Genomic DNA, 27,477 nt, shown 5'->3' on the forward strand with positions numbered 1-27,477 from the left:
TTTGCACTAATCTACTGCTGTTGGGATCCAGGGTTTGAGTCCCCAACGGTCGGGGGTCTACATACAGACATGATTAATTATATCTTTGCCCCCCCCTTCCCAATCACCACAGTGTGCCCAGTAATTTTTATGGAAATCGGACCCAACAAACACTCCTCCAAATGCCTTTGCGAAAGGAAAAGTCATGGGTAATACAATCACAGGAGGGGAAAGCCTGGTCAGGAGCTCTCGGCTGAAGAGCCAAATGTTTAAGGTACCACAGATTTGCAAATTAAATTGCGTTTAAATGTGTTTTGGGGAACAGAAATGGTGACAATAACACTTGCTTAGTGACGTTAGACCACAGAAGTTTCTCCGTTGTCTGCTGTTACGGTTTTTCCACAGTTCCAGTCCAAGACAATTCCACTAAATCACAGATCTGATTATCTGAGATCCAGAACGCTGTGAGAACACTGAAGACCACCATCTTTGCTCTCATACGCTCCTTCTTTTTGGAAGAGATCCCAGGAAAACATCTGTCCTGCTGTATTTTCCCACAGAAGAGAACAGGGATTTGTGTCCGGCTGCCTCTCTGTTGGTCAGGTGTCAGGACATAAACGCCATGCTGTTCAAATCACCAGAAGTATGTGAACATCTGACCATGAGCTTGTCAGATATTATATTACAAACCTCTGGGCATTACGATGTTTGCTGCTATAGTAGCCTCCACTCCTCGAGGAACATTTGGGGCGTCAGTGTAAAGTTCTGCCCATTTTTGTGGTCACATGTTGTTGTTGATGTTGAATGATAAGCTCTGGCTCAAAACAGACATTCCATAAATCCCAGATGTGTTCAGTGGATTAAAGGCAGAGATCTGTGTGAGACTCTCAAGTTCCTTCAACCCTGGAGCTCTGGAGATGCAGGAGTGGGTACAGGAGCTTCCTCAAACTGTTCTACTGTATCTCATTTATTTTATACACGTGTTGTCCATTATTAAGAGGGGTGTCCACATACTTTTGAGTGCTTGGGTTAGCAGGAACTGATTAATAAAAAGATGAAATGAGTAAAAATACACCCGCTTTACTTTTTTGCACATGCTTTGCGATCACAGTCATGGATATTGCAGAAATAATTATGGATTACATGATCAATGTGATATTCAGTCAGAGTAAAAGCTCGGGAACGGTTGTGTTCAGACTCTGTGGTGTAAAGAATCTGATTTTACTGTAAAAAATGTAAAATATACACAGTTAATCATCACTACTCCCTGTACTGAATATAAAATATCATGAGCGGCCGCTAGAGGGCGGCGGAGACTGAGCTACAGAACCTTCTAGAACCTGACGTCACTTATAAATAGACGACAGTAATATGTGGAAAATAAAAAGAAGTTATTGATATTAAACACAATAATCGATATTATATATGTATATAATCATTATATCTTCGTTATATTCATTATATATTTACATTAGATGACATTACATGTGTATTTAATGCGTCTCTCTCACGTTGCTGTTGGGAGACTTGATGCCACTTCTTGCACAAAAATACCAACAGATCCGTTTTGTTTGATGGTTTCTTTCCTCTGGATCACATTCCAGGTTTTCAGTGTTTTGGCTGTAGAGACGTCCTGATCCAGTGGTCCTCCCTCCGCACCTCGATGTCCTGAATTGGAGAATATTGTCAGAGCTGCAGAAAGCAAGGTTTCTTCCAGGATGAACGTGTAACCGGCTTGATTTCTGCATCCTTCACAAATTCCAGACTTGCTGAAGAACCCACAGATGATCACAGATCCTCTACCACATTTTACAGTGGGTGAGAGACACCATGGCTTTTAGGACTCTCCAGAGTCAGACTCCTTCTGACTGTTAGGTGACCTGGTGTTGCGCCATGGAGAAGGAGCTGAATAGTGGACTTGTCTGACCACAGAAATCCACTGTCTTTTGGTCCATCTGAGATGAGCTAGAGCCCAGAGAACTTGACCTTCTCTATGTGTAATAGAGTTTCAGGTTACATTTCTTGATGCAGTGACGGCCTGTATTACATGACAACCGTTTTCTGAAGTACCCATATAGCTCAATTTATTACAGTAGCAGGACGGTTCCTCACAGTGTCATCTGGGAGCTCAAAGGTTTCCTGTTTTGCCCTACACACACATACTGATTCCCTGAATCTTTCCACAATATTATGTACAGTAGATGGTGAAAAACTAAATTATTTGCAATCTTGCACTGAAAAATGTTCTTTTATGAAGTTTGGAACACGATGGTGAGCCACACCCCATCATTACTTGTACAGACTGATCTTTTTATACCCAGTCATGATTCCCTCACCTGGTACCAACCTGGTATTATTACTATTACTTTCAGACACTGTTGTTTCACTGTTGTTTTGCTTCTGACCACCTTTGTGTTTGTATTTATATAATCTAAATAAGCAGTGATGGGTAACTGTGGAACCCCAAGGCTGTGTCAGATGCACCCAGGTGTGCAGGACAGTAGGACATGATACAGGTGCTTCCCTAAATGTTTTAGGGATCCCCCCTGCACTGCTATATTACTCCATGGCCGCAGTATTTGGAGGGCTGGTGTGCGGATTGGGACGGTGCTCCTGTACCTGAGGCCACTCTCGGGTTTCACTGGAGCTGTTCCTGCGTCAGCAGCAGCTGTGTAGGAGATCGCTGTGGCCTGAAGAAGCCTGGAGCAAAGACTTCAGCTCAGAGGATTTACAGAAGAGCAGAAAGGACTTTAATCTGTCTTATAGTGAGGAGGAAATAATAATCAGGTGTGTGAGGTAAAGCTGAAGCTTCTGCTGGGGTTGTTTCTGTGGTTCTGTGTGATAACGGCGTGCAGACTCTGGAACATACAAACCAAAGTCTTGAGCTTGACGTGTTGTGGCTTATTTAGTTGCCAGGTGTTTATTTTCATTATAAATGGTTGTAATTATTTATTAGTTCTCTCGGTTGTGTGTGTTTTCAGTTCTGTGCTTTAATGTGACGATATTTAAATCATTACGCCTGTAATATGACGTCCACTGCAGTGGTGAGATTACTGGTGTGTTTGTGTTTTATTCTGGACAGAATTACTTTTTGATTTTGTGAATAATCCAGTGCGAGTTGTTTTTTTGGAGCTGGAAATGTCGGCTATTTTTATGATCAATGGTCTGTTTTTTAAATTGAAGCTCAGGGGCCCATATATCCATGGGAAGTGTTAAAATGGGATAATGTGCTTGCCAGGGTGATCAGATTGCCGGTGCTCTAAATCCCTCTCTGACACAAACTCGACTTCACTGGTTTGTTTATTCTGTCAGAGATTTTTATGATATATATACATATGAGATATATACATATATATAATATGTGTGTCTGTAGATGTTTTCCACAATGGAAGCAGATGAAGATCATTATTACACCTGACTCTTCAGCTCTTCGTGTAGGCGTTGTGGCTCTCGGCGGCCGCTCGGTCCTGACACTGCGGTACGGATCCGTTTCCCGTCGCTGAGAAGCTCGGAGCTAAATATAGTCGTGTCTTCATTTTAAGGCTTGGCTGATGATGCTAAAAGTGCTTAGATGTAAATCACCGCTCCTTCGCTCGTATTTGGCATCATGCAGATGAAGATGTGTTCGAGTCCACCTTACCTCTTATATCAGACTGGATTTTATTCCCTGCGCTAGATGCACCATAAAAGTACGAGATTCTTCATTCTTCAGTTTCTGCACTTTTGAACTCTATTTATTAAGAATTATAAACACAAACTCCATCACTTTTCTACATCGTCGCCTTCCAGTGCATTTTTCCAGCGTCGTACCGACTTTTTAATGCCGTCAGCCACTGATGCGGCGGTGCTTTCACATCATCACATGAAAATCTTCTTCCCCTTAAAGCTTCTCTCAGCATCCAAAAAGGTGGAAATCAGATGGAGCTAAATCCCGACTATAAGCGTCTCTCAGTCTCTCAGACACGCCCGATTCCTCCTCCTTCACCCTCGCCGAGCAGAACCACAATATACACGTGAGGAAACTTTCTGAAGATCCGTTGTATGTGGACCCTCGACCATGAGCTTGTTGGATGTCCCGTTTCTCTCTTTGTGTGTTTCCAGCTTTTAGCCGTTCATCAGGTCATACGAAGGCCTGCCTCACAATCAGTGTACCAATTCATCTCAAAGGACAACCGTTTTCTGAAGTACTCTGGAGCCCATATAGCTCAATTTATTACAGTAGCAGGACGGTTCCTCACAGTGTCATGTGGGAGCTCAAAGGTTACGACTATTCAGTAGTGGTTTCCTGTTTTGCCCTACACACACATACTGATTCCCTGAATCTTTCCACAATATTATGTACAGTAGATGGTGAAAGACTGCAAAAATTATTTGCAATATTGCACTGAGAAATGTTCTTTTATGAAGTTTGGAACACGATGGTGAGCCACGCCCCATCATTACTTGTACAGACTGATCTTTTTATACCGTCATGATTCCCTCACCTGGTACCAACCTGGTATTATTACTATTACTTTCAGACACGTTTTCACTATTGTTTTGCTTCCGACCACCTTTGTGTTTGTATTTATATAATCTAAATAAGCAGTGATGGGTAACTGTGGAACCTCACCGGGGTAGATAACGGTGTTTGTTCAGGTTAAGATCAAGCCTTTCGCTTTGCTTTACTGTAAATCCTGGGTGGCACGGTGGCTCAGTGGGTGGCACTGTCGCCTCACAGCAAGAAGGTCCTGGGTTTTATTTCCAGGTGGGGTGGTCTGGGTCCTTTCTGTGTGGAGTTTTGCATGTTCTCCCCGTGTCTGTGTGGGTTTCCTCTGGGAGCTCCGGTTTCCTCCCACCCATTAACTACCGTTTCTGTCATGAATGGAACCAAAGTGTAAAACACGACGTTACAATCCTAATAAATAATATAACATTTTGGGTGGTGGTTCTGGCTCAGTGTTTTGTAATTATTGTATGTTTTTATAACTGTTGTGATTGAAACACAAATAAAAGTGTTGTCCACGAACATTTAGCCATTTGGTGCGTGTACAGAATGTGGATAAACGAGCTCTCCGGGTGTGTTTATTGTGTTTATTGAGTTTAAAACACTTGTTGGAATCTTCTCTGACCTTCTTAGGACGTTTAGTTGAATCTCCGGCGTTTTGCTCTGGACAGCGTGAAGCGTTGCGAGCTGTAATCTCTGGTCATGTGAGGTGTGTTAGATGAGAATCACACGCTCTTGGACGCAGTGCTCGGTTTTGGGTTACTTTTACTGGGGACACGTGATTAATCACTGAGCACCGGCTTCTTTTCTGCCCCAATCTGGGCAAAAGGTGAAGAGAAGTTGAGGCAGCAGATTAGAACCCGAATTCTTTCATCCAAGATGAGACGGCCATGATGGTTCCCAGTCCGAGGGGGTGCGTTGCTAACGAGATTATTTGATTGATGTGCTGAGGTGTGGCTCTGATTTCTGTTTTATTATTCTCGTATTACCTTCAGTATCACATTCAACATCAAAGTCATGAGCGATCAGGACGAGGAGCTCCGGTGCCTCTCAGAGCCTGGAAGTTCATCAGCTCCTTCATGTCGCTGTTTTTATTCTCGTACGATTTCCACTGTATTACATTATAACAAATATATATAATTATAAAGTACTGTATATACATTTATTATCAATGCAATTTAACTTAAATGTGTAATGAGTCTAGGGTTAGGGTGCTCAGGTGGTGCAGCGGTCAGGTACACTAGATCTTTACTGCTGAGATCTGAGGGATCCAGGGTTCGAACCTCAGTGGTGCTATCAGCTGGTCGGGAGTCTGCATGGACATGACTGGGTATGTCTGAGGGGAAGGGGGTGGCTGAAACAGCCCAGCCATTGTGAGGTGCACTTGACTTGTCAGTGCGCTCTCAGTGCAGGTCCCAAGCCTGGATAGAAAGAGGAGGGTTGTGTCAGGAAGGGGATCAGGTGTAAAAACTGTCTGGGATGAGGAGCAGAAAGCGACTTACAGTACTGTGACAGTTACAGTCTAAGCAGTTGAGGGTTAGAGCCTTGCTCAAGGGTCCAACAGTGGTAACCTGGTAGTGGTGAGGCTCGAACCAGCGACCTTCTATTCACTAGTCCAGTGCTACAGTTCTTTAATCGTGAGGCGGCTGGAGCTGGACTGATATCACTATGAAATTGTAAAGCAATCTGATCTTTTAATAAAGTTACATGAAGCCATCATGGCTTTATGATGGTTGTCTGCACCGATGTGTCAGCTTTCTCCAGCGCCCTCTGTCTCATGTCTCTCTCAATCCACCTCAGTATGATGTCATTCCAGCTTATTGTGATGTCATACTTCTCTTATGAGTCCAGTCACACAGTAACAACGCCGACGACGCTGCCATGTGGGCGCCTCATCATTAATTGAAATGATGTTGGTGCAGCAGGTAGCACACGGGTTCTGGGGACCTGGATTCGATTCCTGGCTCGTGTGACTGACTGGGTTCCCTCAAATTAATCTGAACCCCTCTCACATCCCGAAAAACATGTAAAAGGTGTCCAGAGCTCTGGGACTGACTGGTGACCTGCCCCGGGGTTTGTGTACGCCCGTCTGCCCCCCGATAACCACAAAGCTTGCTGAACTGCAGACCCCCATCCACCCCCACACCCCCCACTATTATTTTCACTATTATTTATAGGTTGTGGCCCTGGGAAGCAAAATGTCTTGTGTGGGATGTAAACCTCAATCCCTTCACCCCCATAAAAACCACCCCAAACAAATGAGGTCTAACAGTGGTGTGAAAATGGTGCCCCTCACCCCGGCATGGCTCTGTGATGAAGTGCAGAGATGGGATGTTGGAAGAGAGCTGATGGTACTGGGAGCTGTGCGCGGGGCGCTGCTGTGGCGTGAGGGTGGGCGGAGTTGGCGTCCTGACCTGTTTATCGTTGGGTGTGAAGCAGCGAGCGCGGGGACTCGAGGCCGGAATGAGCCGAGTCATCATGCTCCTGTAACCCGACGCTCCAGCGTGACGACCGACGGCAGCTGGACGCCCATCGTATGGTGTGTGTAGGTGTGTGTGTGTGTGTGTGTGTGTAGGTGTGTGTCAAGTCAAGTCAAGTCAACTTTATTTATATAGCGCTTTTTACAATAGACATTGTCTCAAAGCAACTTTACAAAATCCAGGACCAACAGATACAAAAAACCCCTGTGTGTGTGTGTGTGTAGGTGTGTGTGGTGGACTGGTGTGTGGGGGTGTTTCTTCGGTAGCTCAGACCCCTGGGGGTCATGTACTGACTGTACACCATGCTCTCATCACTGCTGAACACCGCCTGGGTGGAACAGTGGGGAACTACAGCGGCACTACGAGTTATAAACCCTAATATCATGCTAATAAAATACTCTAGATTAATTACACAACAGTGGTGCATTCTGACAGCAGGACGGTCCTGGATTCAATTCCCTTTTCTGTGTGGAGTTTGCATGTTCTCCCTGTGTTCGTGTGGGTTTCCTCCATCAGTACAAAGATGTACAGTTTTTTCACTCGGTCCTTATCTTGTGACATCATGTACTGTGATGTGACATCACTTCATGTGGTGTGATATCATGTCCTGTGGTGTCCTGTAGTGTGACATCATATTATGTGGTGTGACATCATGTTACATTACTGTGTTTATTAAAACTCCCTGTGTGTTTTTCTCCTAGCGGATCAGGATAGAGGCGGTATCTACCCCAGTGAGGCGGTATCTTCCCCGGTGAGACGATATCTACCCCGGTGAGGCGTATCTTCCCCGGTGAGGCGATATCTACCCCGGTGAGGCAGTGTCTTCCCCGGTGAGGCGATATCTACCCCGGTGAGGCGTATCTACCCCAGTGAGGCGGTATCTTCCCCGGTGAGGCGTATCTTCCCCGGTGAGGCGATATCTACCCCGGTGAGGCAGTGTCTTCCCCGGTGAGGCGATATCTACCCCGGTGAGGCGATATCTACCCCGGTGAGCCGTATCTTCCCCAGTGAGGCGGTATCTTCCCCGGTGAGGTGGTATTTCTTCGCGATGCGAAGATGGCACTCCTGGGCACCGATGTGTTCCGGCGCTTCACTCCGGAGTCGCTGGCAGAGATCGAGAGGCTCATCGGGGAGCGGAACGCCAGGGCGGAAGCAGAGGAGCCGCAGTCGGAGCCGGCAGCACCCAGCGCCGACCTGGAGGCGGGAAAGACTCTGCCCAACATCTACGGAGATCCACCACCCGAGCTGCTCAACACGCCACTGGAGGACATCGATCCCTTCTACAAAGCACAGAGGGTCAGTGAGAGGAGATCTCACATTTATTATTGATCTAATACTCTAATAAATGAGTCTCTGGTGTTTATCAGCTCATGTTGTTGTTTTTCAGACTTTTATAGTGATCAGCAGAGGAAACACCATCTACAGGTTCAACGCTGAACCCTCCTGCTACATTCTCAGCCCCTTTAGCCTGCTCAGAAGAGGAGCCATTAAAATTCTCATACATTCATATCCTTTCTGCTCCCGCCGCCGCCCTCGCCTCCTCATCCCGTCCTGACAGGCGTCCAGAGTTTAGTTTAATATCAGTCATTATTTTATGTTTAAGAACAGATTTGAGATCCTGAGAACCAGAGTTTGATCCTCTAGTTCCAAGATCCTCTGATGCCTGAGGTAAATGAAGAGCATCAGATTAAATCTAGATGTAAATGGGCTGGTAACTGGTACCCTGTACAGGGACTGGTACCACCGTGTATTCCTGTACTTGTGATGGGCTCTGAATCCACTCTGACCCTGATCAGGATGAGACCCTAGCTGAAGATGAATGGATGAGTGAATGATAACGCTTAATGAGAGATCCTCTTAATAATAATAATTATAATTAAAATAATAACAATCATAATAATAATTAAAATAATAATAATAATTATAATTAAAATAATAACAATAATAATAATAATTAAAATAATAATAATAATTATAATTAAAATAACAACAATAATAATAATAATTAAAATAATAATAATAATTATAATCAAAATAATAATAATAATAATATTAATAATTAAAATAATAATAATAATTATAATTAAAATAATAATAATAATAATAATAATTAAAATAATAATTAAAATAATAATAATAATTAAAATAATAATTAAAATATAATAATAAGGATAATAATAACAGAAAAAATAAGGATAATATTAATATAATAATAATAATGGTGTAAATCTGAGAGAGAATCTCACAATAATAATAATAAATACGATGGTGGTGAGAACACTAAAATTAACTCAACAGTTCTTTTGAAAATGACTTTGTGTTTCCTCGGCTTTTGTTCTTGCTTTGTGTTTTTTGAGCCTCTGAAATCATTTAGTGTGACCAATATGTAAAACAGAGGAAATCCTGCCGGTATGTGTGTTTGGAACATTACAGTAACTTACATCGTGGTTTAACGCTGAATAAAAAAAAGTTTCCTGACGTGACGTCACACGGTTTTTATTATTAATTATTGATTTATGATGTGATTTGTTTGATGATGATCTGGAATCTGTTTTTATTTTTGTAGATGTTTGTGTTTGTTATTTCCTTGACCCCCAGTTTTATGTTATTTAGCATGTTCATCATGATTACGATTCTGTCCAACTGTGTGTTCATGACGATGAGTAACCCGCCCGCCTGGAGTAAAATAGTAGAGTAAGTGCTGCTCAGTTCTATTTTTATATCTCATCTTTTATGTACCAGCCAGTTCTGCTTGTACACTTTTATATCAGGATGATTTTGGTCTTTGTAGATGAAATAAAGTTTACAATTAATAATAAATAAAATCTGGAATTGCCGGTTCCATTTCCGTTAAATTAAGCTGCACTAACAAAACAGCGTCGTTCTCTTGGGTGAACTGATGACCCTCCTCACCCCCCAACCCTCAACTCAGATAGGAAACATCCATACAGTCATTTAAACAGAAGAAATGCATTTAAAAGAGCTCCTGTATTTTTATTTCATTTCCATGGTGTTTCACCAGCTGGTGGCGCTGATTAGCACTATCGAGTTATCGAGAATAAACACGCCCCTCTGTCTTATAATTCTATATTTACTTAGACACATTTGTAAATTGGCTGGAGGTCAAATTAAAGGAAAATTACTGTTAATGTTACCTCGGATAAGCTAGCGTATTTTAAGTGACTGGCTTTGGGATCATGTGCACCACCTAGTGGCAGAGACACGAACTGACATCACGGTCCACCGCCGAAATTTACATTTTATACAAACATACACGGACGTTCAGATCATGTTTTCAGCTGAGGGCTAAGGGCCTTGCTCAGGGGTCCAACGGTGCCAACTTGGCAGTGGTGGGGCTTGAACTGGCAACCTTCTGATTATTAGTCAAGTACCTTAACCGCTGAGCCACCACTGCCAGATTTATACAGACAGAATGTATCGTGATTTTCTAAGAATTGTCTTGGGTTAGGGTTAGGGTTAGGGTTAGGGTTAGTGGGTGGAGCTTTGGGATGTCAACTGAAAGGTTGAGAGTTCGAATCCCAGGCCTTTCCATGCAGCCACTGTTGGGCCCTTGAGCAAGGCCCTTAACCCTGACGGCACTCTGACCTCAACTTCCAAACAAACTGGTGCACATTTAGTTGTACTGTACACCTGTATCAGTATAAATGACAAATAAAGGCGTTCTATTCTATTTAAAATGTTATGTGTGCTTTTGAGTGGGTTTGTGATTAGACAAACCTCTGGTGAGGTGTCCACATACTTTTGCACCTTCCCAGGTGACACTAATGTACTGGTAACTGACTGGAATCTGTGTGCAGGTACGTGTTCACTGGTATTTATACGTTCGAGGCGACGGTGAAGCTTCTCTCCAGAGGGTTCTGTGTGGGACCGTTTACATTCCTCCGTGATCCGTGGAACTGGCTGGATTTCATGGTGATCAGCATGGCGTGAGTATTTCACCCTCTGATTACATAATAATAATAATAATAATTATTATTATTATTATTGTTGTAGTTTTAGGGGCCGTTTGTGCTTTTTTGGGGGGATTTTTTATGATTTTTTAGTTGAATTTGAGAGCCGTGATTCCTCCCGCTGTGCTCCTCTGCTCTTCAGGCAGCTTCTCAGTGACGCTCGGCTCACGCTGACATTCGACTGAAGAAGTGGACACGTCTAAATTTAGCACTCATTAAGACGTATCGTTTACATCCTGCGACGACCATGTTTCAGAGCAGCAAATAAAATCACTTAAGAAAAAAACTAAACAAATAAAACAGCATTTATTAAAATAAATTAATTAATTAATTGGTGTTTTATTTGATCAGCTTTACGATTGTAGACGCAGGACGTTACGCTTCATGGTACAGACGCTGTATGTTCAGTTCTGATGATTTATAGCATGATGTAAGTTTAGGGCAGGACACACGCCGGGGGATCAGGTAACGCCCCGACACAAACCACCTCAGTGCTGAGAGACCTCGCATAAACCTTCACCACTATTTATTTACATAATCAGATTGTACACTCAGAGTTTCATAAATTCATCAAACTGAACCACTTTTATTTAACTGTTCATTCAGTGTTTTACCACCATTTTATCCTGGTCAGGGTCACAAAGAACATGCAAAACTCCACACAGGAAGGACCTGGGGAACCGAACCAGGACCATCCAGCTGTGAAACTACATCGCTATCCAAATAAAAATTCTTAAATCCATTTTTAGCCAACACGCCCCCCGACACGCGTGCAGTACCGCTCCTTTTCACCTGGACCAGGCAGGTTTATATGGAGATCCGTATCGTGCACGGAGACTCTCCTGTAACTCTCGTCCTGTTGTGCATGTTGATGTTTATGGTTTAGGTTGATCCGGGTGTATTTTGTGTGTTCAGGTACATCACAGAATTTGTCGACCTCGGGAACGTTTCAGTGCTCCGGACGTTCCGTGTTCTCCGAGCTCTCAAAACCATCACCGTTATTCCTGGTACGCTCATTTTTTTAGAACCCTGACCCTACATCTAAACCTAAACCCTAATCCTAAACCTTAACCCTAAATCTATCCTAAACCCTAATCCTAAACCCCAACCCATAGTTTTTGTTATGTAATGTTGACAAATGTTTCTTGAATTTTCCACTGGGATCAGTTTTTATTTCACTTACTCAACCCTAACCCTAACCTCTAACCCTAAACCTGACCCTAACTCAAAACCTAAACCCTAACCTCTAACTCTAAACCCTAACCTATAACCCTAATCCCTAACCTTAACCCTAACTCAAACCTCTAACCATAAAATCAAACCCTAAACTCAAACCCTAAACCCTAACCTCTAACCTCAACCCTAATCCCTAAACCCAAACCTCTAACCCTAAACTCAAACCCTAAACTCAAACCCTAAACCCTAACCTCTAACCCTAAACCCTAACCTCTAACCCTAAACTCAAGCCCTAAACCCTAACCTCTAACCTTATCCCTAATCCTGAAACCCTAAACTCAAACCCTAAACCCTAACCTCTAACCCTAAACTAAAACCCTAAACTCAAACCCTAAACTCAAACCCTAAACCCTAACCTCTAACCCTAACCCTAAACCCTAACCTCTAACCTCTAACCCTAACCTCTAACCCACATGGTCTGACTCTCAGGATTGAAGACCATCGTCGGCGCTCTGATCCAGTCGGTGAAGAAGATGGTGGACGTGATGATCCTGACTACCTTCGCTCTGGCCGTGTTCGCTCTCATCGGCCTGCAGCTCTTCATGGGGAACCTGCGTCAGAAATGCATCCGCTGGCCCATCCTCAACATCACCGCCACCGACGCCAACTCAACCCTGAGCTACAACTCCAGCTTCATCAACGACACCTTCGACTTCACCGCCTACATCGAGAACGAAGGTGACACAGCGGGGCGTGTGACTCTACCTGAGGTCTAGCGGTATGTCCTGTATTTACTGTGTGTTTGATTCGTTACAGAGAACCAGTACTTTTTGGAGGGGAGCCTGGACGCCCTGTTGTGTGGGAACAGCTCGGACGCTGGGTGAGTTTGGTATCCAGTGCTTAAATCCTCCCTCAGTGTTCCGAAAGCTGACGCATGCTGTTTTGACAGGAAGTGCCCGGAATTGTACACGTGTATGAAGGCTGGAAGGAACCCGAACTACGGCTACACCAGCTACGATACGTTCGGATGGGCCTTCCTGGCTCTGTTCAGACTCATGACCCAGGACTTCTGGGAGAACCTCTTCCAACTGGTGGGTGAATCAACTTTAGCTTCAGATATTTAATCAGTTTTTAGTCTGAATGTTGTGGTTTTGGTGGTGATGAGGTGCACCAGCCCTCTACTGTTAAGATTTGGGGATTCAGGGTTCAAATCTTTGCTGTGATATCGGCTGGTCGGTTAAGGCACTGGACTAGTAATCAGAAGGTCACTGGTTCAAGCCCAACCACTGCCAGGTTGTCACTGTTGGGCCCTGTTGAGCAAGGCCCTCAACCCTCAATTGCTTAGACAGTATACTGTCCCAGATAAAGGCGTCTGCTAAATGCCAAAAACGTGAATGGTCGGGTTTCCTGAAGGATGGGGGGTGGCCGAACAGCCTGACCATTGGTAGGTGCACTTGACCTGTCAGTGCGCTCTCAGTGCTGGTCCCAAGACTGGATAGAAGTAGGAGAGGAAGGGCATCCCGAAGATCATCAGGAAGGGCATCCCCCTGGATTTGGGCAGTTTATCCCACTCTTCATGCATCACGTTTTGTGGAAAGCGTCTGTAGCAGCTCCAGTGTTGTTTTGGCTGTATGCTTTGGGTCATTGGCTTGTTAAAAGTTCTTAAACTGTCATTAAAGCCGTAGAAACATGAAAGATGTTTGATTGAACTAACAGAACTTAAAGAAAGGGATACGCCAATGTACTGCAGACATCAAGGTTGCACAATTGACGTCAGTCGTTCTCTCTTGGCTGTGGGAGTTATGTTAGGAGTAAACATGACATATTTATTGAAGCAGTAACCCCCCCCCCCATGTTTTAAATAGACCCTACGTGCTGCTGGGAAAACCTACATGATCTTCTTTGTGGTGGTTATATTCCTGGGATCCTTTTACCTCATCAACCTAATCCTGGCCGTCGTCGCCATGGCATATGAGGAACAGAACCAGGCCACGCTGGCCGAGGCCCGAGAGAAAGAGGAAAAGTTCCAGAGAATGCTGGAACAGCTTAATAATCAGGAGCATCAGGTCAGGAGTAATGTGATTATTACCGCGTTCACGTCGGTACGTTCGGGTTTGTAGCGTTAAATGAAGCGACGGCGTCTCGTTTGCAGATGGTGAACAGCGTGGCATCTCTGGCCAGTCACACGAGTCGAAGCAGAGCATCAGAAACGGCGGAGGACGGCGATGAGGTGATTAAGGACTGTAACGGCAGGATCATCCCCCGTCTGGTCATCAACAGAGCGCCGTCCCACATCAAGGTAAACTCGGACTGCTGCACGGTGGTTCCGTTCTAATCAGAAGTTCCTCTAACTGATTAAACGACTAAAATGTTTATATTTTTGCTCTTTTTAGGAAACAGAGGACGATCAGAAAACTGACGACATGTCCATCTCATCCAAACACAGCATGATGTACCTGGAGCAACCTGAACTCTTCAAGAGAACTGCCAGCGTCATGAGTGTGCTCACCACCACCAGGGAAGGTATTAGTCCAAAAGTTATTAAAATAATTACACTACATACACTGATTTATTATTATTATTATTATTATTTATTTTTTTATTTTTATTTTTTAATAATTTTTTTTATTATAATAATATTATTATTATTTATATTAATAATAATATTATTAATTATTAATTATTACTATTATTATTCAGTAGTGGTGTGATTATTATTATTATTATTGTTATTATTAGTATTATGATTATTGTTATTATTAATTATTATTATTATTATTATGCAGTAGAAGTGTTATTATTGTTAATATTAATATTATTATTTATTGATTTATTATTTTTACTATTATTATTATTAATTTTATTCATTCTTCTTCCTATTATTATTTTCTGTATTGTTATTTTAATATTATTATTAGTAATATTTATTTATAATACTACTAATAATAAATTTCTATTTTTGTTATTTATTTGTTAGTATTACTATTTTATTATATAAAATTATTAATATTATATTACATTATTATTATTATTTATTATTATAAATATTATTATTATTATTATTATTATTATTATAATAATTTTTTTTATATATATTTTTTTTTATTATTATTATTACATGGTGTTTTTTAGAACATCTTTTCTCCTTTTTGGATCTTTAGCTTTTTAATGGTTTTTAATGGTTAATTCTTTTTCTAATTTAATCCATACGTCTTGATTCCAACACAAATTGTATCAGCTGGTATGAAGGGTTTATTTTGCTTAGATTTGTACTTGTTTAAATCATGAGCAGATAAAATAAAATTAGAACTGAACACGTCTTGTTTAAATGAGGATGTTGTTGTAGAAGCAGCTAATAAAACTCAGATCCAGACTCTAAATTATTGAATGATGTGGACAGGACACATTCTGGATGAAATAAACGTTTTTGGTCTCCTCAGAGTTGGAGGAAGCTCAGCGCCCGTGTCCTCCAGGCTGGTACAAGTTTGCTGACACGTTTCTGAAGTGGGACTGCTGTGAAACCTGGGTGATCTTTAAGAAGTGGGTCCATTTTGTGGTGATGGACCCGTTTGTGGACCTGGGCATCACCATCTGCATCGTCCTCAACACGCTCTTCATGGCTATGGAGCACTACCCCATGAGTCCGGAGTTCGAGCACGTGCTCTCCGTCGGTAATCTGGTGGGTGCTGTTTCCTAAAGAGCTTAACACCGTAACACCACAGTCCAGAGAAACAACTGGTGGTTTTAATCATGTTAAATCATGTTCACCCACCGTCAGGTCTTCACCGGGATCTTCACGGCTGAAATGGTCTTCAAGCTCATCGCCCTGGACCCCTACTACTACTTCCAGGTGGGCTGGAACATCTTCGACAGCATCATCGTCACCCTCAGCCTGGTGGAGCTGGGTCTGGCCAACGTGCAGGGTCTGTCGGTGCTCAGGTCCTTCCGTCTGGTAAGCTTAAAGCCAACGCTGGTTAGTCAGTGTCCCGGTTCATCCCAGAGCTGTTGAGTGGGGCTGAGGTCAGGGCTCTGTGCAGGACACTGGAGCTTTTTGTCATGTGTGGAACAGCAAGGGACCTCTCCTAAACTGTTGGCTGCAAAGTCAGAACAATGTGACTTCCTGTATATGATGATATGACATGTAAATTCAATTATTGAAAGGGGCGTCCCAATACTTTTGTCCATATATAAGGTTGAGTTGTGGCTTTGAGCTGATCTTACGAAACATAAACGTATGATTTATTTTTCTGACTGTGTGTGTGTGGTGTGTGTGTATGTGTGTGTGTGTGTTTGTGTCTGTGTGGTGTGTGTGTATGTGTGTGGTGTGTGTGTATGTGTGTGTTTGTGTGTGTGGTGGTTTATCCTTTACTGGTTGGACTGGAGATAGCTGCGTGTCTTCAAACTGGCCAAGTCCTGGCCCACGCTCAACATGCTGATCAAGATCATCGGGAACTCTGTGGGCGCTCTGGGGAACCTGACCCTGGTGCTGGCCATCATCGTCTTCATCTTCGCCGTGGTGGGCATGCAGCTTTTCGGCAAGAGCTACAAGCACTGCGTGTGTAAGATCGCCCAGGACTGCGAGCTGCCCCGCTGGCACATGAACGACTTCTTTCACTCCTTCCTCATCGTGTTCCGCATCCTGTGTGGCGAGTGGATCGAGACCATGTGGGACTGCATGGAGGTGGCAGGAGCAGGAATGTGCTTTATGGTGTTCCTCATGGTCATGGTGATAGGGAACCTGGTGGTGAGTACCAACCCGTCCTGCTCCCCCTACCTACCTGATCAGCTCCTCAGTAGAGAGGATTCTAATAACACATGGAGTCATGATCAGATTATTTAGACGCTCTACTTATACAGAGATACACCCATTACATCAAGAATTAAGGCGCCTCAGTAGGAGCATTTTAAGGGATCTGAGAATTCATACACGCCCTCTTCTCGGGAGTGTAGGATGATGGGAAATGCGTCTGTGTAGAGAGAGCGCTAGGTTTTCTTCTGTACAGGCGTTGATGACCTCTCCTGAGCTCTCCTGAAGCTTTATTTAGCTGACGACAGCAAAAAAAGAAAAGGAAGGAAGTGGCTTATCACAGACATCTAACAAAAGTGTCAGCAGGATCAGGACGTGGGTTTAGTCTTACACACACACACACTCTTATACACACACACACACACACACTCTTATACACACACACACACACACACACTCTTATACACACACACACACACACACACTTCTATCTTCAGATCTTTGAGATAAGCAGTGCTGTGGGATTTAGAACGTCCTCGAGTCTATTTAAGTCGAATGACTCGAACCTCGGGCCGTGAGCTCAGAACCTTCTCCAGTGAGTCTCTTGGCACTCAGGGAACAAACACAGATAGCTGAGAAGCACAGCGGATCTCATACGTGCCAAGGGCTCACGCCAAAGAGCACCGGCGCATCAGCACAGTCCTCACTAATATGTCTCAGTAATATTTAGACAGTGGGAGTTATGATTCACTCGACATGTAATAAAATATTATTATTGTTATTGTTATTAATATTATTGTTATTAATATTATTATTATTATTATTATTATTAATAATAATATTATTATTATTATTAATATTATTATTATTATAATTATTACTATTATTACTGTTATTATTATTGGTGTTATTAATATTTTATTATTATTATTATTTTATTATTATTAATTCAAATTATTATTATTATTGTTATTATTATTAATATATCAATACTACTTCTAATAACAATAAAAGTTTTAGTACATGGAGAGAGAATTATATTATTATTGTTATAATTATAATTTTATTTTTTTTATTATTATTTTATATAATTTATAATTTAATTCCTGGCTGGGGAATTAAAATCATCTGTATTTTTATTTTCTGTTAACCCATTTACTTTATTTTAAACTTTTACTTTTATTTATTTTTGTTTGTCTCTGTCCTGATTTAATTCTGGTTTAACTAAATTTAATTTCTCTCCCCTTGTTCCTCTTTAAGCTCCGTCTATTTTAATGTGAGGAAATCAGATTCTGGAATGAAGGAACTCGTCTGAGAACCTAAAGGTAGAACCTCTGACCCCGGGTCTGTAGAGAGTTTAATATTGACGTACCACGGCGGACTGGATTTAAACTGGAGAGCTCTTATTTATACCAGTCACACCAGTTATACCAGTCCTGACTGAAACATTAGATTTATTTTTGATGTCCAGGTTATTGCTTGTTTCTCTCGGCTCTGTGTTAAACCCGAGGTTCTTCCCTAAACCTGTTCCTCTGTGTTCTCCTCAGGTTCTGAACCTGTTCCTCTGTGTTCACCCCAGGTTCTGAACCTGTTCCTCTGTGTTCACGCCAGGTTCTGAACCTGTTCCTCTGTGTTCTCCTCAGGTTCTGAACCTGTTCCTCTGTGTTCACGCCAGGTTCTGAACCTGTTCCTCTGTGTTCTCCTCAGGTTCTGAACCTGTTCCTCTGTGTTCACGCCAGGTTCTGAACCTGTTCCTCTGTGTTCACCCCAGGTTCTGAACCTGTTCCTCTGTGTTCACGCCAGGTTCTGAACCTGTTCCTCTGTGTTCTCCTCAGGTTCTGAACCTGTTCCTCTGTGTTCACGCCAGGTTCTGAACCTGTTCCTCTGTGTTCACCCCAGGTTCTGAACAGGTTCTGAACCTGTTCCTCTGTGTTCACCCCAGGTTCTGAACCTGTTCCTCTGTGCTCACCTCAGGTTCTGAACCTGTTCCTCTGTGTTCTCCTCAGGTTCTGAACCTCTTCCTCTGTGTTCTCCTCAGGTTCTGAACCTCTTCCTCGCTCTGCTCCTCAGCTCGTTCAGCGGCGACAACCTCTCCGGGGGTGACGAGGATGGAGAGCTAAACAACCTCCAGATTGCCATAGGCCGCATCACCCGGGGCATTGGCTGGGTCAGGAGCTTCATCGTGGGCATGATCCTCAAGCTGCTGTGCAGGAGGAGTCCTGAGGATGAGGAGGAAGGAGGAGGAGGAGACGAAGAGGACAAAAAGGAGACGATCATTTTAAATCATTTTGATGATGGGAAGATGGCGGACGGCGTGAGCAACTCTCTAGAGGCTCAGACTCTAAACGTGCCGATCGCCAAAGAAGAGTCTGATGATGAAGATGATGACGATGAGGAGGAGTCTGATGGTCCATCTGAAGCAGATGCAGAAGAAAAAGTTTATATTCATATTGTCATTACATTCATTATTTAATTCTCTTGTTTTTATCTGGGTTAGGTTTAGGGGTTTGGGTTTGGGTTGGGGTAAGAGATTAGGGTTTGGGTTAGGGGTGAGGGTTTGGGTTTGGGTTGGGGTAAGAGATTAGGGTTTGGGTTAGGGGTGAGGTTTTGGGTTTGGGTTGGGGTAAGAGATTAGGGTTTGGGTTAGGGGTTAGGGTTGGGTTAGGGGTGAGGGTTTGGGTTAAATAAGGGGTAAGGGTTATGGGTGAGGGGTTAGGGTTAGGGTTTGGGTTGGGTAAGGGGTTAGGGTTATGGGTTTGGGTTGGGGTTGGGGTTATGGGTGAGGGGTTAGGGTTTGGATAGGGTTGGGTAAGTGGTTTGGGTTGGGGTTATGGGTGAGGGGTTAGGGTTGGGGTTAGGGTTGGGTAAGGGGTTTGGGTTATGGGTGAGGGGTTAGGGACGGGGTTAGGGTTGGGGTTATCGGTGAGGGGTTAGGGTTGGGTAAGGGGTTTGGGTTGGGGTTATGGGTGAGGGGTTAGGGTTTGGATAGGGTTGGGTAAGGGGTTTGGGTTGGGGTTATGGGTGAGGGGTGAGGGGTTAGGGTTTGGATAGGGTTGGGTAAGGGGTTTGGGTTGGGGTTATGGGTGAGGGGTGAGGGGTTAGGGTTTGGATAGGGTTGGGTAAGGGGTTTGGGTTGGGGTTATGGGTGAGGGGTTAGGGTTGGGGTTAGGGTTGGGGTTATGGGTGAGGGGTGAGGGGTTAGGGTTGGGTAAGGGGTTTGGGTTGGGGTTAGGTTTGGGGTATAACGTCTCTCTGCTCTCCACAGTGCCAGTGTGCTCTGAATGATGGTGACTCCTCAGAATGCAGCACCGTGGACTACAGGCCCCCAGAACCTCCACCAGAGGAGGACGAGGAGGAGCCTGAACCTGATGATCCAGAGGCCTGTTTCACTGAAGGTGAGTTATGGCTTTAATGCATTTATTCATTTTTATAAAGCATCTGCTAAACGCTGGAAACGAAATGCTGCATTTGTTCATTCTGTTTTCTCTCAGGCTGTGTGAGACGATGGCCCTGTCTGGACGTGGATATATCTCAGGGGAGAGGAAAGAGCTGGTGGAACCTCCGCAGGACCTGCTTCACCATCGTGGAACACGACTACTTTGAAACCTTCATCATCTTCATGATTCTCCTCAGTAGTGGAGCGCTGGTGTGTTCAAGGGTTTCTGTTTCATTCTAGAAATGAATAAATAAATATGAATGTGTTTATTAGTGTGTTTATGTGCCACGCCCCTCTCTCCAGGAGCACATGTTAGAAAAGTCTGTGATTGGTCTCTGGCTAATTACCCACAGCTGCACCCCATCTGAGGTAATCAGCTGATGGGATTTAAGAAGGCAGCTTGGGAACAATCAGCGGAGACCATTTTGATTTTCTTTTGAACTTGGTTCGGTTCGGTTCCTTGCTTATGTTAGCTGTCTGTTAGCGCCTGTCTGTTAGCGCCTGTCTGTTAGCGCCTGTCTGTTAGCGCCTGTCTGTTAGCTCCTGTCTTTGTCTGTTAGCTCCTGCCTTTGTCTGTTAGCTCCTGCCTTTGTCTGTTAGCTCTTGTCTGTTAGCTTCCGTCTCTGTCGGTCTGTTAGCTCCTGTCTGTTAGCTCCTGCCTGTTAGCTCCTGTCTGTCCCCGCTCACTTTTTAGTCCCGACTTCTGCTGCACTGTGTGCACTGCCGATCGTGCCCACAAGCGGGGCGCCCAGCCGGCCGGTAGCAGAGCTGACATTGGAACTCCTAAAGTACTTTATTTTTGAACCCGTGTGTTTTTGTGTCTCAGGCCTTTGAGGACATTTACATCGAGCAGCGACGGGTGATAAAGATTATCCTGGAGTACGCCGACAAAGTCTTCACCTACATCTTTATCGTGGAGATGCTGCTGAAGTGGGTGGCGTACGGCTTTAAGACCTACTTCACCAACGCCTGGTGCTGGCTGGACTTCCTGATTGTTGACGTGAGTTGATTTTTTTCATAGTTTAGATTTTCTGCTGGATTCATTTATTTATTATTATTATTATTTATTTTACTGAAGGTGTCGATCATCAGTCTGACGGCCAACTGGCTGGGCTACTCCGAACTGGGACCAATAAAATCCCTCCGAACCCTGAGGGCGCTCCGGCCGCTGCGTGCCTTGTCCAGATTCGAAGGCATGAGGGTGAGAACGTGGTCTTTGTCTCGGTGTTTTGGTGTGAGTGTGGCTCCCGGTCCGACCGTTCTGACCGCGCCTCTCGTGCAGGTGGTTGTGAACGCGCTGGTGGGCGCCATTCCTTCCATCATGAACGTGCTGCTGGTGTGTCTAATCTTCTGGCTGATCTTCAGCATCATGGGCGTCAACCTGTTCGCCGGGAAGTTCTACCGCTGCATCAACAGCACCACGGAGGAGCTGCTCCCCCTCCATCAGGTGAACAACCTGAGCGACTGCATGGTGCTCATACAGACCAATGAGGCGCGCTGGGTCAACGTCAAGGTCAACTTCGACAACGTGGGTTTGGGATACCTCTCCCTGCTGCAAGTGGTGAGCACAAATAAATAATGTATGTTTTTAATCCTGCTGAATTATCAACCGCATTAACAGAAAAGTCAGGACGGGGGCGTGTTCCCCTCTGTGTTCCATCAGCGCTCCTATTAATAAGACGTTTTAATGCTTTTATATTAATTAAAATTTTCAGCTGTAAATGTCGTGTCCTTTCTTTTTTTATCTGTTTTGCTGCAGAGGACGGGAGGTAATGCTGCACTTTGTCTTTATTAATTTATTATTTTTAATATGCAAATTTTAATAACAGTGTTTTTGGTTTTAGGCCACATTTAAAGGCTGGATGGACATCATGTACGCTGCAGTGGATTCCAGAGAGGTACCGATTCATCCCAGGACTTAAGAGTCACACATGATTGGCTAATATCTGACAGGTGGGAGGGCCTGAGAGATTTTCTCATAATTGCTGCAATAGTGGCCTCCACTGGCTGTTTGAGGTGCTGCACAGAGACGGGGGATAATGGAGAGCAGTGCGTGACTCTCTGTTCCCTGTGTGAACCCGCTTCATACAAGTAATCAGGGGCGTGTGTTGGGTACGGCCCTCCTTGGTCAGGGTCAGGGTCTGCAGCGGTGCAGGAGAGATATAAGCTGGGGAACTGGATATGACTAAATTGATGGAAAAAAGAAAAAATGCATAATTTTCCCCAAAATGCACAAGAACGACATAAATAACGTAAAATACTGCAGATTGTTTACTGTGGCCTGCTGTGTTTCATTACATTAGATGTTTGATGATTATTTTTATTTAATTTCTGTTTCTTTTTGTCCTGTAACGTTTACCAAAAGTCTCACGACGCTTCTCTGTTTCTCTGTACATTAGAATAACGTAACGTGGCGGTTCGTCCAGGATACGGAGAGAATCGTAACATGAATGCAAATTTACCCCAGACAGCAGATTTCTCCTTAACACTTAAACTCAATAAAATAAATAATTTAGGGATTATGTTTATCTTTCCCACCTTCAATTAAATAAAATCTGTCATTTGACCACTCAGTTTCTTTTCTTTGTTTGTTTTTGTTTTGTTCAGGTGGAGGAGCAGCCGTCCTATGAGATTAACATCTACATGTACCTTTACTTCGTTATCTTCATCATCTTTGGCGCATTCTTCACCCTTAACCTGTTCATTGGCGTCATCATTGACAACTTCAATCAGCAAAAGCAAAAGATGAGTGACGATGCGTTTTAAAACTGAGCGCTTAAAGAAAAATAACAATTTACTCCGGATAGAAAGAATAATTGTGTGTTTCTTATTTGCACTTTGGGGGAGAAGACCTGTTCATGACGGAGGAGCAGAAGAAGTACTACAACGCCATGAAGAAGCTGGGATCTAAGAAGCCGGTGAAGCCCATACCACGCCCCGCGGTACGCCTGATAAAACCCAGCCACACCGAGCAGGACACACGGATCTGTTAGATTATTAGTATAACCTTGTAGTTACGATATTAATTGTACGATTGATCTTCCAGAACAAGCTCCAGGGAATGGTGTTTGACTTCATCTCACAGCAGATCTTCGACATTTTCATCATGGTGCTTATTTGCCTCAACATGGTGACCATGATGGTAGAGACGGACGACCAGAGCGACGAGAAGGAGCACGTCCTCTACCAGATCAACCTGGTCTTCATCGTGGTCTTCACCAGCGAGTGCTTTCTCAAAATTATCGCGCTCCGGCAGTACTTCTTCACCATGGGGTGGAACGTCTTCGATTTCATTGTGGTCATCCTCTCCATAGCTGGTGGGTCCACCGACCTTGTTTGGAAGTTGAGGTCAGAGCGCTGGGGTCTGGACCCTGGAGCAGAGAGAGTTAAGGGCCCTGCTCAGGGGTCCAACGTTTCTGTTTTTCACACTGTTTTGTCTGTTTTCCTGAAGGTCTCATGCTGTCCGACATCATTGAGAAGTACTTCGTGTCCCCCACGCTGTTCCGCGTCATCCGCCTGGCCAGGATCGGGCGTGTGCTGCGCCTCATCAAGGGGGCGAAGGGCATCAGGACGCTGTTATTCGCTTTGATGATGTCACTTCCCGCCCTGTTTAACATCGGCCTGCTCCTCTTCCTCATCATGTTCATCTTCTCCATCTTCGGCATGTCGAACTTCGCCTACGTGAAGAAGGCCGCCGGCATCGACGACATCTTCAACTTCGAGACGTTTGGGAACAGCATCCTGTGCCTGTTTGAGATCACCACCTCGGCCGGCTGGGACGGACTCCTGCTCCCCATGCTGAACAGCGGCCCCCCCGACTGCGACCCCCACGCCGAGAACCCGGGCTCGGATGTGAAGGGCAACTGTGGGAGCCCCGGCATGGGCATCATGTTCTTCTGCAGCTACATCATCATGTCGTTTCTGGTGGTGGTGAACATGTACATCGCCATCATCCTGGAGAACTTCAACGTGGCTCAGGAGGAGAGCGGCGACCTGCTGTGTGAGGACGACTTCGAGATGTTCACCGAGACCTGGGAGAAGTTCGACACCGAGGCCACGCAGTTCCTGGACTACGACCGGGTGTTCGAATTCGTCGACGCCCTCCAGGAGCCCCTGCGCATCCACAAACCCAACAGACTCACACTGATCGGCATGAACCTGCCCGTCGTGAGCGGAGACAAAATCCACTGCGTGGACATCATGCTGGCGGTGACCCAGCACGTCCTGGGCGACACCACCGAGATGGCGGCCATGAAAGAAAGCATCGAGGCCAAGTTCACAATGAACAACCCCACTACCGCGTCCTTCGAGCCCATCACCACCACCCTGAGGAGGAAGGAGGAGGATCGGGCGGCGGCGCTCATCCAGCGAGCGTACCGCAGACATATATTCAAACGATCCGTCCGCCACGCCTGCTACATGCATCGCTCCAAGAGGAAGAACGCCAGGCGGCATGAGGACAACACGCCGCCCGAAACAGAGGGACTGGTGGCGCGCAAAATGAACACCCTGTACGGGAGTAACGCAGACCTGGCTATGGCTTTAGAGCTTCAGGCCAGGCCCACGCCAGCCAACCGTGCCTCATCTGGACTCACAGCGCCGGTCACCTACTCGCGGCCCCAAGGACGAATGATGGTGGTGCCGGTGGAAGTCAGGAGCGATACGGTCCTTCGTTCTACACCCCCGACTATAGGGGACTTCTGAGAGAATCAGGAGACAGTAATGGAATATAAAAGACCCTGGAGTCGCTCCGGCACGAACCTGACGATCGCTGGTGGATTTTTTATTCAATGTTTTTTTTGTTTTCACGTTGGTCACCCCGTTCTAGCACCGCTCCCGTCTGAGCTGTTTTATTTAAAGACCTGTGAGGACGTTCTCGGAGGTTCTCTTCATGCCAGAGCTGCTGTAAACCACTTTCTGACTCGTCTTAAGGTCTCACTTTCATTTGCACTATTTTTAAACCCCCGGTTCACGTCCTGCCAGTTTACAGCATTGAGATGGAACGAGAGGAGCGGGATCTGATCCGTTACACGGGAGGTAAACGCTCACGTGGGGCACCGAGGGCGACTTTAGGAGGCGGACGGAAAACCAGACAGCGAGAGCGCCAAGGAACCTTTACCGAAAGTCTTACAAGCTTCTCAGTTTCTTAAGAGTTAGAATAACGTAACATGGGGGTTCATCCGGGATACGGAGAGAAAATTTACCCCAGACAGCAGATTTCTCCTTGTCTGGCATCTCTTAGTGACACTTAGACATAATAAATAATAATGGTGGATGCTTTTTCCACCTTAAAATTTATTAAATCTGTCATTTGGCCAGAGCTCTTACGTATCACCGTAAAGAAACGACAATAATAATAATAATAATAATAATAATAATGATTTAGACGTATTTGCAACCTCAGAGTGATCGTTCATAACAAGCACTAAAGCTGTTTCATATTAATGGATTCTACTGTGATTTATTTTTTATATTGTTTACAGTTTTCATCTGATGTACGAACCACATTTCCAGAAAAGATGGGACATTTATTAAGACGCAGAATAAGGAATGTGTGATGTGTTTCATTCTCTTCCACCTTTATTTCACTGATAAAAGCAGAAAAAAAAGATTTCCAGTATTTCACTGATGATGGACGACTTTCTCTGTGTGTAATAGAGTTTCAGGTTGAGTTTCTTGATGCAGCGGCGACCTGTGTTAAGTGACGACTATTTTCTGAAGTGCTCCCGAGCCCATGTGGCTATGTGGTTTCTCATGCACTGCATTCTGAGAGCTCGAAGGTCACCACATTCAGCAGTGGTTTCCGTTCTTGCCCTACATTCAGCAGATTCTCTGAATCTTTTCACAATATTATGTACAGTAGATGGTGAAAAATTAAATTACTTCCACTCTCGCATTGAGAAAGGTTCTTTTTGAACTGATTGATTCTCTGATGAAGTTTGGAACACGGTGGTGAGCCACGCCCCATAATTTCACTCTTATAATTTTCACAGCATCGAATTCTAAACCTGTTTCTATTTACACTCTACAGTGAAGTTGATCAGAGAAACATTAGAAAGAAGAAGATTAAAGAGAATAAACACATCACACATTCTTCTTTTTACTGTGTTTTACTAAACGTCCCAACTTTTCTGGATATGTGGTTTATAATTCAGCAGCACAGTTTGCGTTTTATTTAAGAGGTTAAACGAACTGCCTGCTGTCTGTGTTAGTAATGATCAGAGTTATTGATCATGTCGGGTAGTTTGTGTTTATAATCATATTTATTTATTTGACTCTTTTGTAGAGCATCGTTGGGAGCTGAATATAAAGTCTTAAAATACTGACAAACGTCTTAGAAATGTCTCTGAAAGCGCGTACAGGAGTAAACAAAGCACTTTTAGGTTTTCTTTATCCTCTGTAGACACTTTGGTTTTAAAACTGGTGGGTAGAACTTCAGCAGAGGTCTCGGCTGTGAGGTCGTGCACCATCTACCTGCTTATGATTTCTTACTGAGCAGGATTTGTAAAATGTTGTTGGAATGTTACTGAGACGTTAGGACGCTTGTGTCGCCTGTATATATGATGCATAATGTGTTTTACAGACCATGTTTAGCCTTTTCTTCCTTTATATCAGAGAATTGTAAATAAAATGGACGTTCAACACCGAGCTGATGGAAAGAATTTCCTTAATTATGTTTTTTAACTGGTTTATATATATATATATATATATATATATATATATATATATGGTTTATATATATTATCGCGTCCAATTGCCCGATTGCGTCACACTTCCTCTCCACCAATGCCGATCCCCGCTCTGATTGAGGAGAACGAAGCTAACCCACGCCCCCCCCGACACGTGGGTAGCAGCCGTATGCATCTTATCACCTACACTTTGACGAGTGCAGTGCAGCTCAGCGTTGTGTACGGAGAGACACACCCTGACAGCACTCTTTCCCCGTCTCTGTGCAGGCGCCATCAACCAGCCAGCAGAGGTCGTAATTGCATCAGTTATGAGAGAGAGAGACCCCATCCGGCTTAATCCTGTCCCCATCTGTACTCAAGATCCCAGCTCTGGTGTTTCAGCATGTGTTTTTACCGCTGCGCTCCTGAGTGGCCCCCTTTTTTTTACTGTTTGTGCACAAATTCAACCAGAAACAGTCCAAAATCTCGTGAAATGCCCCACAGGCGAGCGAAAGCTGGTTTGGAGTGCGGGTG

At 44.3% G+C, this 27,477-nt stretch overlaps 1 protein-coding gene across 1 annotated transcript; it reads left to right on the plus strand.

The window, feature by feature from the left end:
• The first annotated feature begins 2,672 nt into the window (after positions 1-2,672).
• Positions 2,673-26,923, plus strand: scn4aa (sodium channel, voltage-gated, type IV, alpha, a). The gene is made up of 26 exons (XM_063002619.1): positions 2,673-2,766; positions 7,647-8,241; positions 8,333-8,451; positions 9,550-9,639; positions 10,764-10,892; positions 11,832-11,923; positions 12,582-12,830; positions 12,909-12,972; positions 13,042-13,183; positions 13,958-14,158; positions 14,245-14,391; positions 14,486-14,615; positions 15,533-15,771; positions 15,871-16,044; positions 16,480-16,836; positions 18,878-19,276; positions 20,111-20,234; positions 20,331-20,485; positions 21,102-21,275; positions 21,354-21,476; positions 21,558-21,836; positions 22,120-22,173; positions 22,883-23,020; positions 23,113-23,217; positions 23,322-23,592; positions 23,727-26,923. Exons 2-26 carry the CDS (start codon positions 8,002-8,004, stop codon positions 24,977-24,979), a joined length of 5,448 nt encoding a protein of 1,815 aa, XP_062858689.1. The 5' UTR covers positions 2,673-2,766; positions 7,647-8,001; the 3' UTR covers positions 24,980-26,923.
• The last annotated feature ends 554 nt before the right edge of the window (positions 26,924-27,477 follow it).

This window comes from Trichomycterus rosablanca, chromosome 10 (genome assembly GCF_030014385.1).
Source record: "Trichomycterus rosablanca isolate fTriRos1 chromosome 10, fTriRos1.hap1, whole genome shotgun sequence".
Lineage (NCBI taxonomy): Eukaryota > Metazoa > Chordata > Actinopteri > Siluriformes > Trichomycteridae > Trichomycterus > Trichomycterus rosablanca.